Source organism: Lissotriton vulgaris, chromosome 11 (genome assembly GCF_964263255.1).
Source record: "Lissotriton vulgaris chromosome 11, aLisVul1.2, whole genome shotgun sequence".
NCBI classification, from domain to species: domain Eukaryota; kingdom Metazoa; phylum Chordata; class Amphibia; order Caudata; family Salamandridae; genus Lissotriton; species Lissotriton vulgaris.
The window spans coordinates 877719803-877733353 of record NC_141699.1 but is presented as its reverse complement, the minus strand read 5'-3'; the positions used below and the strand labels follow the sequence as shown (position 1 = coordinate 877733353).

At 45.9% G+C, this 13551-nt stretch overlaps 1 protein-coding gene across 1 annotated transcript in view; it reads right to left on the bottom strand.

The window, feature by feature from the left end:
• Positions 1-6569: 6569 nt before the first annotated feature.
• Positions 6570-13551, bottom strand: part of SNED1 (sushi, nidogen and EGF like domains 1) — a 2960801-nt gene continuing 2953819 nt past the window's right edge. The window contains exons 31-32 of the mRNA XM_086944023.1: positions 11649-11685; positions 6570-11098 (exon numbers count right to left, since the gene is read on the bottom strand). Of these exons, the coding sequence (XP_086800149.1) occupies positions 11660-11685 (26 nt within the window). The 3' untranslated portion in view covers positions 6570-11098; positions 11649-11659. The remainder of the gene's footprint in view (positions 11099-11648; positions 11686-13551) is intronic.

Below are 13551 nucleotides of genomic sequence, written 5' to 3'. Positions count from 1 at the left end.
ATGCACATCCTGGGATGAGGTGCAAGTCTACTCCCCCAGGTTGGGCAGGGTTCACAAAGAGGAAGCTTCAAAGGCCTGCCGCCTTTGTGAGCTTCCCCATGCCACTTGCTTCTTTCAGCAACTGGTCCCCACTGTTTCTACCCGCCACTTTGGGCGGGAGAACCGGCAGGAAAAACAAGTAAGGAAGAGAGGTGTGCCCACCTCTGCCAACTCCACCCGTCAGGTGGGGGAGGCGATGTGAAGCACAACTCCGAGTCCCCGCCATCTTGAGGATGGGGGACCTAACCAACCAGGGACAGTTTCTAGTGGTCTGCAGCTTTCTGGGGTTGAAATTGGCTTGAGCAATAACATATATAGATGCTTCCTTCTTATAAATGTTTATATTCATAAAGACCACCGGCAAATGAGAGGCTGGCTAGAATAGTTTGAACTTTCCTGCCAGAGTCTGGTAGTAAAATACCTGGAAGCAGCCATAATGTCCGGAGATGTTAACACCCATCTTTTTCCTACACAGATGGACTTACAGGTGGAAGAAGCTTTGGGATCATATAACATTCCTCTAGCACAATTTCCTCCTGGTGTTCTTAAAAAGGAGGCCAAAGTGCCGAGCTAATGGCTGGTGAACAATGGTCTGAGCTATTTAAATGGCAGATATAAAAGTGATATGCCAGCAGCCACAACCTTAGGACAGGGCCTGTCCCCAGGCCCGATTCACGTTCTATTGGCACTTCAATCTCATCCTCGACTTTGAAGGGGGAAAATATGAGGGTAGTGACCACTGGGAAACCTGAGCAGTTTTCTGAGGCTGTACGAGCTGGTGACCCCTGAGAGGGTATTGCCACTAGGGGTGTCCTATCCATGAAGGCTTTCAACACGCCTAGATGCCATTAATCTCCAACATTTAGCCGCCTTTCAGTTAAATGAGAATTTCGATATCCTATCCATTTGTTTCGAGAACACTTTTGAATGGTACAACAAAGTTGTACATCAAGTTCTGGCCTGTATACCACCAAACATTAGTGAGAAGGGGCCTCGATTAGACCCTTGTATTAAGGGGGAAGTGTAGGAAAGTGGGTTTCTGTTGCAGTAACCCCCCCACTTTGTGCCTGACTACTGATGCACCTTTACTTGGTGTGCCCTGGGTCCCTGCCAATCAGGTACCCAGGGCATGTGTTCTTTCCCAAAAACTAAACCAAATTGGCATCTCTGGCCACAGGTCAGTCCCTGGTAAATGTTACCACAGGTACCCAGGGCACTGTGACCAGAGAAGGCCTCTAAGGGCTGCTGCACTTATTGTGCCACCCTTAGAGGTCCTGTACTACTACACTCACACACTGCCTTTGCAGGCTGCGTGTTTTGGTGCAGAACAAAGTGAAGAGTCGACATGGCACACATCCCTGTGTGCCATGCCAACAACCCACTGCCCCGGCATAGATCAGTCACCCCTCTAGTTAGGTGCACTATACCAGTGGTGAGGGTACAGGTGCATGAGCCATGTACACCTACAGTGTCTAAGTCCATTCTTAGACATTGTGAGTGCAGTGCTGCCATTAAGAGTATATGGTGCTGGGAGCTTGTCATTACGAACTCCACAGCACCATAATGGCTACACTGAATACTGAGAAGTTTGGTATCAAACTTCTCAGCACATTAAACCCACACTGATGCCAGTGTGGGATTTAATGAAAAATGCACACCAAGGGCATCTCAGAGATGCCCCCTGAAAAGTAAACCACCTCTAGTGTCCCGCCTGAGTGGCTGCTTAGGCTGCCATCAACAGACATGTTTCTGGACCCCTGGGTTGAGAGACTGCTGCTCTCCGGTGCCTGAAACAATGCACATCCTGGGATGAGGTGCAGGTCTAATCCCCCAGGATGGGCAGGGTTCACAAAGGGGAAGCTTCAAAGGCCTGCCGCCTTTGTGAGCTTCCCCAAGCCACTTGATGCTTTCAGCAACTGGTCCCCACTGTTTCTACCCGCCACTTTGGGCGGGAGAACCTGCAGGACAAACAAGTAAGGAAGAGAGGTGTGCCCACTTCTGCCAACTCCACCCCTCAGGTGGGAAGGGCGAGGTGAAGCACAACTCCGAGTCCCCGCCATCTTGAGGATGGGGGACCCAACCAACCAGGGACAGGCTCCTGCTCCCCTCCCACTGGAGGGTTGAACAATAGGGGTGTGTCCTGCAGCCTGCAACCTCAAAAACCTCGGTGGACCTGCCTGCCTTCACTTCCAAAGACTACTTCTCCTGTGAACACCGGAATTGTTCAACTGCAACCTTTGGCAGCAGTTGGAGACCTCAAATCCAGCCCACTCTGCACCCACCGAACCCGACCCGGTCCGAGTGGAAAACATCTTGAGGAGGTCAACCCGGCGATCCTGACCCTAGATCTGGCGACCCCTGACCTGCCTCCAGCCAACGCCTACTGACTAAACCCAGAAGACCCTTCTGATTGCGACCTGGAGCTGGTAAGAAGATCCAACCCCAAAATGCACCCCTGCACCCGATGCCCCACGGCCTTGTGTGCCCAAACCGACGGTGCCTAACCAACCCCTTCGCTACCAAAGTCACTGAGAGACTCGTAAACGCTCAGCTGACCTCCTTCATCGAAAAGAACTCCATCCTAGACTCCTCCCAGCCCGGATTGCAAAGCAACCACAGCACCAAGACCATCCTCCTCGCCGCCACCGACGACATCCGCATGCTACTTGACCAGGGCCACATGGCGGCCCTCATCCTACTAGACCTCTCTGCAGCCTTCTACACTGTCTCTCACCGCACCCTCGCAGCCAGACTTCACGATGCTTGGATACGAGGAACCACCCTCAACTGGATCCAATCCTTTCTCTCCGGCAGAACCCAGAGGATCAGACTCCCGCCCTTCCTCTCCGAACCCACAGAGATCAACTGTGGAGTACCCCAAGGTTCATCGCTCTGCCCCATGCTCTTCAACATATACATGGCCCACCTCGCCGCCATTGGCTGCTAGCATCGGCTCAGCATAATATCATACCCCGACGACACCCAGCTCATCCTCTCTCTCACGAAGGACCCTGAAGAAACCAGACTCTGCTTCCAGGAAGGAATGAAGGACGTCGCAGCCTGGATGAAAAACAGCTGCCTGAAGCTCAACTCGGAGAAGACCGAGGTCCTCATCCTCGGACCCTCCACCTCCGCCTGGGACAACATCTGGTGGCCTTCTGGCCTCGGGAGTCCACCCACCCCTACAGACCACGCACGGAACCTCGGCAACATCCTTGACTCCTTCCTCACCAAGACCCGCCAGATAAACTCCGTCACCTCCACCAGTTTCAACTGCCTTCGCATCCTCCGCAAGACCTTCAAATGGATACCCCCGAATGCTCTATAAAACCCTGATTGATTGATTGATTGAACGTGGACAAACTACTTTTTTTGACAGTAAAAACTGACCTTTTTTTTGCAAAGTGCCTAGCTGAAGGTTTTGAACACTAGCTCTGCCGGCACCAAGGAAACCTAGCAAACCTTTTTTGAAACTGGACACCCAGGGGAATCCAGATGGGGTGACTTCGGTGGCTTTCACCAGCTTCTGTGACCCAGAAGCCCTTGCAAACCTTAAACTTTGTTAAAAAAAATTCTGTGATGTAAAGTTCTGGAATCTGCGTGGGTCCACAAACTTTCACCCACCCCACAATCTCCAAAGTCTCTCAATAAAAATGGTAGCTCACTTGTGTGGGTGGTTCAAGTACCCACAACAGGCAATGGCCCAAAACGTATTGTGGAGATACCAAAATTACCTATCACAAAACTACCTGGTTTTGCAAAGGGGGGGGGGGGCACCTGAGTTTTTGGCCCCGGGTTCAGCGGCTATCTAGGGAACCTGCAAACCCACACATTTCTGAAAACTAGACAAACTGGGGAGTCCAGGGAGTTATGGTTTGCGTGCATCCCCCAACGTTTCCCAACCCAGAATTCCCTGCAAACCTCAAATTTAGCTGGAAAAAATCAAATTTTCTGCACTTTTCTGAGTGGGAACCCGGCTGAGACAAATTTCCCACCACCAAAGCATTCCCCCGGGTCTCCCGATAAAAAAGAAACCTCAATTGTGTGGGCAGGCATAGTGGCTGCAACAGGAATTGGCAACAGGAATTAGCCCAAATTGTACTGCGCAGTGTTTTCACTGTAAAAATGGGGAGTGTCCACGTTGCGTTTTGGGCTATTTCCTGTCACTGACACTAGGCCTACCCACACAAGTGAGGTACCACTTTTATCGGGAGACTTAGAGGAACATAGAATTGTAGAGCAACAATTATCTATTGACTTTTGATGAATATCTGCCTTCCAAATATAGGACAATGTGTAAAAAAGAAGTCACTTTGAAAAATTTCCTATAATTAACATGCTAGTATGGGTACCCACCATTTCGGAGATGTGCAAATGGCTACTGTTTCTAAACTCTATATTTTGTTCCCATTTCGGAAATACATAGCTGTCTTTCATACCGATTTTTCACTGTTTTTATTTTCCAAAATTAATTGCTTTATACTCGGTACACAATAAAAAAAACATTGCAAGACACTGCTCAGCTATTGGCTCTGGGTTACTCTGGTTCGTGGTGAACCTACAAATTCTACATATCCCCACAACCAGAAAAGTCCAGCAGATGTAACGGTATATTGCTTTCAAAACGCTGTCATACTTAGAAGAATTTATAGGTGAAAACGTTGGCACAAATGGCTGTTTTTTTTCCAACACATTTATTTTTCCTATTTTCAGCTGTTAGTATATGTAAAAAAACCTTGAAGGAATTTACACAAATGACCCCTTGCTGAATTCAGAATGTTGTCTACTTTTCTGAAATGTATAGCTTTCGAGGATCCATTATTTCTTTCAGACCCATTTCTACCATTAACTAGAAGGAGGTTGTAAGCACAAAAAATAGGCTATGTGCCAGTAAAATGCCAAAACTGTGTGAATAATTTTGGTTTTCTGACAAAAGTCTATCAGTCCCTGAAAGCTAGGAAGATGGTGATTTCAGTATGAGAAACCCTTTGTTGATACTATTTACAGGGGAAAAAAAACAGACGCTTTCTTCTGAAGCCCTTTTTCCCCCCATTAAAAAAAATGCCTTATTTTGGCTAATTTCTGGATCTCCTTAAGGGTAATCAAAAAACCCTGAGTACATTTGAAATTCCTATGATGTTGGAAGAAAAGGACACAACTTTGGCGTGGATACCTTATGTGGTCAAAAAGTTACGGGGGTCTAAGTGCAAACTACCCCAATTAGCCAAAATAAGGCTTAGCACATGGGGGGGAAAAGGCCTAGAAGCGAAGAGGTTAAACATAATTCACGCTGTGAAAGAGCGTTATCTTAAAGAAGGGCATTTACATGTGCTTCAGCCCCTCGGAGTGAGAATTTCTTCTCTTTTTAAACATTTTAAAATGGGATAAGTGGATAAATGTTTAATGAATCAGACCCTTAGGGCTTCAAGAGAATACTTATTTATATTCCGTTAAACCTGATCTTCGTAGGCTAATTAGTTAATAATTTCCCCCCGGCTTGTAATATAAAGCGTTTTATGTTCAATAATAATTTAAAAAACTGTGTAAACGTTACTCTTTATTAATAAACATTATATGCTTCTGACTGGGGGAAAACCACAATGAATTCCTCTCTCTTCAGTTTATCGGGATTGCTTACGCTGTAAAATGCATACAGCCTAGGATATTGGCTGCGTTTTCTCTACCCAAAAATATGCAACAATACAAAATGTAAGCGAAATTGACATGGTATTTTTCCTCGTAACAAGGAGTCTGCAGAAGTGAAAAATCACCAGGTTCAGTGGTATAGGCATTACAGGCCGGTGGAGGTGGCCGCTTACATGGGCCTTCCAGTAAAATGGAGCTCAGGCAGAGAGCAAGCAGCATGTTATGAAATTGGTGTTGTGTGAAGAGAAAAGACAAATTTATGTCCAACCTAAAACCATAAGAAATAGATAGCTCACGTGTTTTTTTCATTCAGCATTGCTTTTTTCCAAACATAGTTTAAATGAATGAATTCACACTTTAAAAAAAAACTTTTTCACCCAGGGAGTTTCAGTGATTTGGACAGAATCACCGTTATCCTGCAGGTTCCTCCCCGCATATTGTTGCTTGTAATTTTACTTACGGCACTGCTGTACCACAGGTTAAAAAAGTGTGACAAAAGCGAAAACATTTGGGTTTAGAAATTCTGCCTAACCACTTTTAAAATCCATGAGCTACCACTGTTATAGTTAATATTTTCAACTGAGTCACCTCAAAGTATATATAACCCATAACACATTGAATGCTCCAGAGTTGAGGCTGAAGCACTGTAAGTTTTTCCTCATTTCTCAGTCGGTCAAAAAGAGTTAAAAATTCAAGGTCACCCAATCCTTGGCCTCTCTGCAGAGCGCTTAGAGCAATAGTCACTTATTCCAGTTGCAAATCTGATTCTTTGCAAATGTGTGTGAAGGTGTACACAGTTGTTACTGACGAAATACTGACAAGACAAAAGTAAAAGCAAACATCAACCCATCGCTACATTAAAAAAAAAGATACGCTTAGTTGTACAGTATTTATTTTAATGTAAACAGAAAGCAATTTATGCTACCTTCTAAGAAAAGAAAAATGTTTGTTTCTGCAGCATAACACACACTTATGCCCACCCCTGCCACCCCCTAACACACACTCCACTCGCGTAGAGTGTGTCTCCATCATAAATCAGACCCAATCCTAGTTCAGCATGAGTTGCCATACACTCACCAACTACCTCCGCATCACCTACTAAGCATTTAGATGCTGTGAGTGTTATAGCTGCTTGCCCTCTGGGTCAGTGGCTGTTATGCAATACTAAATTTAAAGCTGGTTTCACTAAAAGGTTGAACTACAATTCCCAAAAATACAGTAAAAGGGTCACTAACAAGCCTGGACTGGGTCTGCAACAAGAACCAAGGTTGGCGCTGCCAGGCCGTAACTGCGGCTTTCCTCTTGTCATGGGTGGGTATGGAAAGGGATCATACCTGCAGTCTATCTGCAATTTGCATTTTGGAACATTTGGACAGACCAGGCACATTTGGGCTCAGGGTTAGGCTTACCCATAGGGAAGTGTATGGGCTGTTTTCGGCTTGATTCTGGTCCAGGGAAGACATGGCTTGGCAGTTCGGGCTGGACTGTTCCCATGAGGCACAGGGCTAAGACTGATTTGCATATGGACATGTCTGAACTGGGGTGGCTTGGTGAGCAAAATAACGATGTATTAAACCCAGATCTGTGACTGGGGTGAATGGTTTGCCATTGTGCAGCATTCCGTCCATCATCTTGTATGTTTTGCTGTTCACCCTATGTCGGAACGGTATGCCCAGACGTGGGTCCCGTGCTCACTATGCCACTGGAGTCAAGCTATCCTGGCTGAAGACGGCTGATAGCCAGAAACCGGTCCTAGGGTGCTTGATTCCGGTCCAGGGAAGACCTGGCTTGGCAGTTCGGGCTGGACTGTTCCCATGAGGCACAGGGCCAAGACTGATTTGCATATGGCCATGTCTGAACTGGGGTGGCTTGGTGAGCAAAATAACGATGGATTAAACCCAGATCTGTGACTGGGGGGAATGTTTTGCCATTGTGTAACATTCCGTCCATCATCTTCTGTGTTTTGCTGTTCACCCTATGTGGGAAGGGTATGCCCAGATGTAGGTCCCGTGCTCACTACGCCACTGGAGTCAATCTATCCTGGCTGAAGACGGCTGATAGCCAGAACCCGGTCCTAGGATGCTTGATTCCGGTCCAGGGAAGACATGGCTTGGCAGTTTGGGCTGGACTGTTCCCATGAGGCACAGGGTCAAGGCTGATTTGCATATAGCCATGTCTGAACTGGGGTGGCTTGGTGAGCAAAATAACGATGGGTTAACCCCAGATCTGTGACTGGGGGTGAATGTGTTGCCATTGTGCAACATTCCATCCATCATCTTGTGTGTTTTGCTGTGTCTTGTAGGAGAGGCAGTGCCTTAGCTCAAGTACTCTTCCAAACCAGCAGTTCATGTCAGCAAAGTCTAAAACAGCTTGGGTGGGGATACTCTTCTCAGAGCATATGGGGATTTCCCTCCAGGGTGTGTTGGCTAATAGAGAGGAGCATGGTTTATTCCTAAAAGTAGATTGTGGAGCTAAGATACATAGTTGGTGGTGGTCCATGTTCCTACCTGAGAGTAAGAGACCTTTCTTAAAACAGATTTTATTATTCTCTTCTGGTCATTGTGTTGTAGGTGAGAACTGTGGGCTTGGTGTCCAGCAGAGATTCAGATACGCCTTGGGAGAAGTTTGGTGGCCTTATTGCTTTCACAGGTGGGTAGACAATGGCTAAATTACAGAGCATTGGTAGAGTTCTGAAGGGCTGTGCATCTTACGGTGTTTTAAGGCACACAAGTCATACACAACAACTGATTTTGTATTCCTGTTTAGGAAATTCCGCATACTTTTGACCAAGGCTGATCATGTAAATATTTCCATGTCCCAGAGAGGGGAAAGACAACGCTCCGATCTCTAGATATGGAAAATTCTTTTCTCAGGGAGAATAGGTGGTACTTGGAGGAGCGTTCGAGCCATCGGCAGCGCTGCATTTAGGTAGTCTGTGGGGAGTCGCCTGCTAACAAATGGAGCAAGGCGTGAAGGTTACCTTAGCCGCTTGAGCTCATGTAGCGCGAACACGCTTCTAAAACAGAAACGGGCCCCAGAGAAGTCTGGTGAGCCCCCACGGGTAACATCCGTGAGTAAATTGTTAATTTTTCACATTAAGACCCTCACGGTAGGGTGCACCTTAGCGCGTGCATACCACCGGAGGATCGCTTATAGGTCCTGACGAATGCTGAGCGAATATGCTAAAAAAAGCAGAAACATGTTGACCAATCACATAAGAGGACACGGGTTTCAACTAATAGAACCCTGAGTAGTCTGCTTCTTTCACCGATTTTAACCCATTGCTGGTTGGCCTTTATTAAAATGTATACAGGTTACAACTACGCATTTTTTAACATCACACACAGTTTGGAATCACTTATTAGTTTTTTCACTGTTTGCACACAACACGAACCAGCTCCGCTGTAACCAGGCATAGTAGCACGCTGGGGAGACATTCGGTCACCCCAGCGGGAACACAGTGATGAAGCATGTCACCAATTAGTGGTGAGTGAGGGTTCTTTTAAAAGAAAATGTTTTTTCTTTTCACGTGGGTATGGTAAGTTTTTGTTTTTTGCCTAATTTTTGCTTTATTATTATTTGTTGCCAGTAGGAACAGCCTGCCCTTGAGTTGAGTTGTTCAGACTGTCAAAAAAAAACAAAAAATGTAATTACTAATCACATTAGCCGAGTCACTCTTTGGTTGTTTGAATTATTTGAAAATAGGGGTACAGGAGTGACTGTTATAACCCTGACTCTCTTGTTGTTTAGATTGGTACTTGGAGGAGGTCTTGAAAGCTCGAGGGTTGGAAGCAATTTCTTCACTTTGTTCATGAGTGGCTATTAGGATGGAGTGTTCGATTTTGAGCAGGATACAGGAATTAAGGGTTCCATTGAGTCGATCATAATTTAGATTCCAGTGGGGAAATTATCTTTGAATGGATGCTGGGTGTGGTATGGATGGGCCAGGCAGGGACCCAAAAGTTATATCCTTGGTGCTTTTGGTAGCCAATTACGCAATACTCAGTAAGTGGGTGCATCTCGGATTCTGGATTATCTGATTGAGTACGATAGATTATGGTATTCACTAGAAGCAGCTATTCGAGAAAATGTGGCGATTCCCTACAAAGAGTTGACCCGTCCAAGAACACTCAAGGCCTTAAATATTCTGCCAAATTGTTGCTGATGGCTTAAACAAAGAATCTTTCATGATCGAGGAATACAGAGTCACCAGGACTGGAGACTGCTCAGAGTTGTAGGGGCTGAAATGAGCTAGATCATGTGGAAGTAGGGATGAGCTCACTGATGTGAGAGAGCTTGACTCCACAGGTTCCCTGGGATTAAGGTTAGAAAGTAGAGGGGATAGACAGGCTTGCTTGCAGTTGTTGCCATGTTTCTTTTCTACTTTCTGATAATACCAATAAAACTCTACTGAAAATTGAATCTACTAACTTAATCATATCTGCTGGGCTTCTTTTAAGAAGACATTGTGAAATTACAATAAACACATGCTATTGAGGACTTTTGTGGCCAATGCCAAAGTAGAGACAGGGAGGTGAGACACCTGAAGCCCTTAGTAACAACCAGTTAGCTATAGTCTACAAAACCTAAAGAAAGCTGAATGGTGAAATATGGGAGATGAGATGGGAAGCTGAAACATGAACAGAAAAGTTAAGAAAAGGCTGACTGGCCATCGACACCCTTATGAACAGTCATATAGACTGGTAGTTCTGCATTGTAAAGTTACAGAATAATAGAGGAATACAGGGGTGGCTCGAGAGACGCTGATACCGTACAGTATTTCTGAGCACTGGAAACGGTTTTGGTCCCATAACTAATGACTTACTACTTCGCCATGGCTCCAGTGAGTACTGCAGCCAGCACAATCTTGTGTGAGCTATACCAGGGCTCTTTACACCACAAGAAAACTTCTGGAAGCAGTTCAGTGGGAAGGGTGCATCAACATGCCAGTGCACCTTGGTAATAACAGCTGCATTGTTATCCTACGGTTCCTTAGCAATGTTGTGAACATCAGTCGCGTGTCCGCGTGTGAAGTCTAAAAGCTGCACAGTTTGTCAATGAGACACATTCCCTGGGAATGTCTGTTGCTATGCCCAATAAAGAACACCCTAGCTGCACCACAAGAACCCATCTTAGCTTTAGCATGGGTCTGCGAATTATAAACATCCTTCCTCATCCAAATTAGAGTATATGGTTGGAGAGAAGAAATGGGAAGGCTCCAGGATTGGGGACTTGTAGGGAGAAAGATTATAGGGAGAGACACAGCAGGGCTCTTTTATTGGTCATATGATCGCAAAGGAGGGGTTTGGTTTTTGATTCCCTGTTGGTTTTGAACGTCTTTTTATCCAGTACTGGAATCATATTTTCAGATTTCATCCCTGGAAGCTTGCTGGATAAACTTATTTTTCTGCATCTATGGAGGAAAACAAAAGACTACATTAGAAGTTCCTTGCTGGTTATGGTCCAGGCTCAATCACCACCACAAAATACTGCAGAGACTATTAAAGTACTTCACCTTTAGGTTTAAATATTAAATCTTAATAACATCCTAAGGTTCCTGTCAAGTACATTACATCTGAGGTTCTCAAACACCACATGAAACTGTCTTCAATTACACACTCTTCACTCACAATCCTCATTACTAGTCAAGTGGATGTGCCAACAGACAGCATTGTTGTTGCCCCTCAGTCCCAATGTTACCTGCTGTTTCAGTTCTAGGACTCACTTCACACACTGGTCTCAAGCTGTATCTCAGTTTTTAGCTCCAGTCTACCCTTCATTAACCATGAACGGAGACTTCCACATGTAACAGAACACATATTCCTTTGGATCAACAATAAGACCAATGGTCTGGCACCTCTGTCTACAGAAGTCACAAGGGCATTACACTGGCATATTCTACATCACATCTTGTGCTGCAACGCTGTGCATGTGCCCCATTCAGACAGACTATGAGATCTTACCCTCAGTATCTTCAAGGAATAAGTTGCACTCTGTTTTCTGCGGAGAAAAGACACAGGTTGTTATGGGCAATGAGGATAGCTAACACATGCTATTTCTCTCTCTGTTCACTGACTACTCACTAAAACCTTAACCATTGATACATGTATTTTAATAATAATTGACATGTCAGAGTAAAAATGACTACAGCCACTCTCAAACATCTTTCATTCCATAAGGAGTTCCTGAAGCAAGTGAAATAAACAGGCAATAGCACCTAGGAGAGAGACATTGGAACAACACTAATAGCCTTTGCGTTGTCTCATTATGCAAGCACATTATTGAAAGTCATTTGTTGCATTTTCGCACGAGGAATACTTTTACACCCCATGGAGCTCCCACTAAACCCAATCTGAAATTAGTGCTCTAAAGAGCACCCTCTAACTATGAGATCTTACACTTCTTAATTGATGTTCCCAAACCCAAAGGTCCAATTTGATTAAGCCTAACTCACATGCAGATTCTGTATGGACCCTCAGGGCGGGGCCGGTGGAGATTGAAGGCCCAGGAGCAGTGGCAGGGGGGTTGAGGTTGACCCTTACAAAGTGATTAGCCTGAGCAAGTGACTATTTGGGATTTCGCCGAACTACGGACCAGCGACATAATGACGGTGGGGCTAGCCCTGGGCAGTGCCCTCATGCAGTACACACTCCAATTGCACCACATACTTGGTGAAGGGTGCCACCTGATACTTTATTAGTCTGGAGTCTCTGGTAGTGCAACAGATGAGACTGGTCGTGCTTGGGAGAATGGGACGCACTAAGTGCACCAGATCGAGGGCCTCTGCGTAAGCTGCCGGGGACGCTGATCCGCCATAGCAGGTGGCGGAGCAGGCGCCTCCTGATGACCGCCTGGATGCTATACTACAAGCCATTGAGCGCTCTCATACATCCATGGAAGCTAAATTAGACAAGGTGCCGTTGGATCTTACTCTACTTCACGCTGACCGCCGAAATTTGAAGGATCAGGTCACTGCTGTAGAACAGGAGGTGGCTGAATTGAAAAACAGCAGAATGCCCACGAAGTTCGGGTCCTGTATCTTGAGGAGCATATTGAGAACGCAGAGGAACAATGTCCGGTTGATTCGACTACCGGAGGGTGCAGAGGGGGAGGTGGCGGTCACCTTCCTGGAGCACTGGCTAAAAACCATCTTACCACACAAAGAAATCTCTCTATTCTTCACCATAAAACTGGCACATCGGGCCCAGGCAGGAACAGGCCCGGGGGCAAGGGCACGTCTGCTCTTCTTCAAACTACTGCACTTCAGGGATCGGGATGTGATCCTCTAAGAAACGAGGAAACTGGACGACATCCAATATGAAAATGTCAAAGTGCTTTTCTTTCCGGACTATACAATGAAGGTCCAAAGATAAAGGGGGTCCTTCTTGCCTGTGAAGTGCCAGCTTCGGCAGCTCAATCTCTCCTTTTTGCTGCTGTTGCCCGCTCAGCTTTGCGTAATCTCTGATGGGAAGTCCAGGTTCTTCAACATGCCTCAGGATGCTTGGGATCTCTAAATCTCTACTAGAATTAGAAGAGATGTACTGGTGGCCAGGGATGAAAGCTCACGTATACGAATTCAGAATTAATTGCGATGACTAACAAATATCACAGCTTTGAACACCACCAGATTCCTGACTACATCGTAGCCAGCCCAGTACAGACACCACTGTTAGACATCATAAGGTTTTCTACACGCAGACGTCACCATGGACGAATGCGGTCCCACAAATATTAAGACGAGATTCATTTGGATGTGACCTCAGCGCTCAGCTGACGCCCGAACTGTTAGTCTAGTTCGGCACATACACAATCGGCACGCTACATTCTGACCAGGGTCCTGCGTTTAGCTCTAGGGCTTACAAGGAG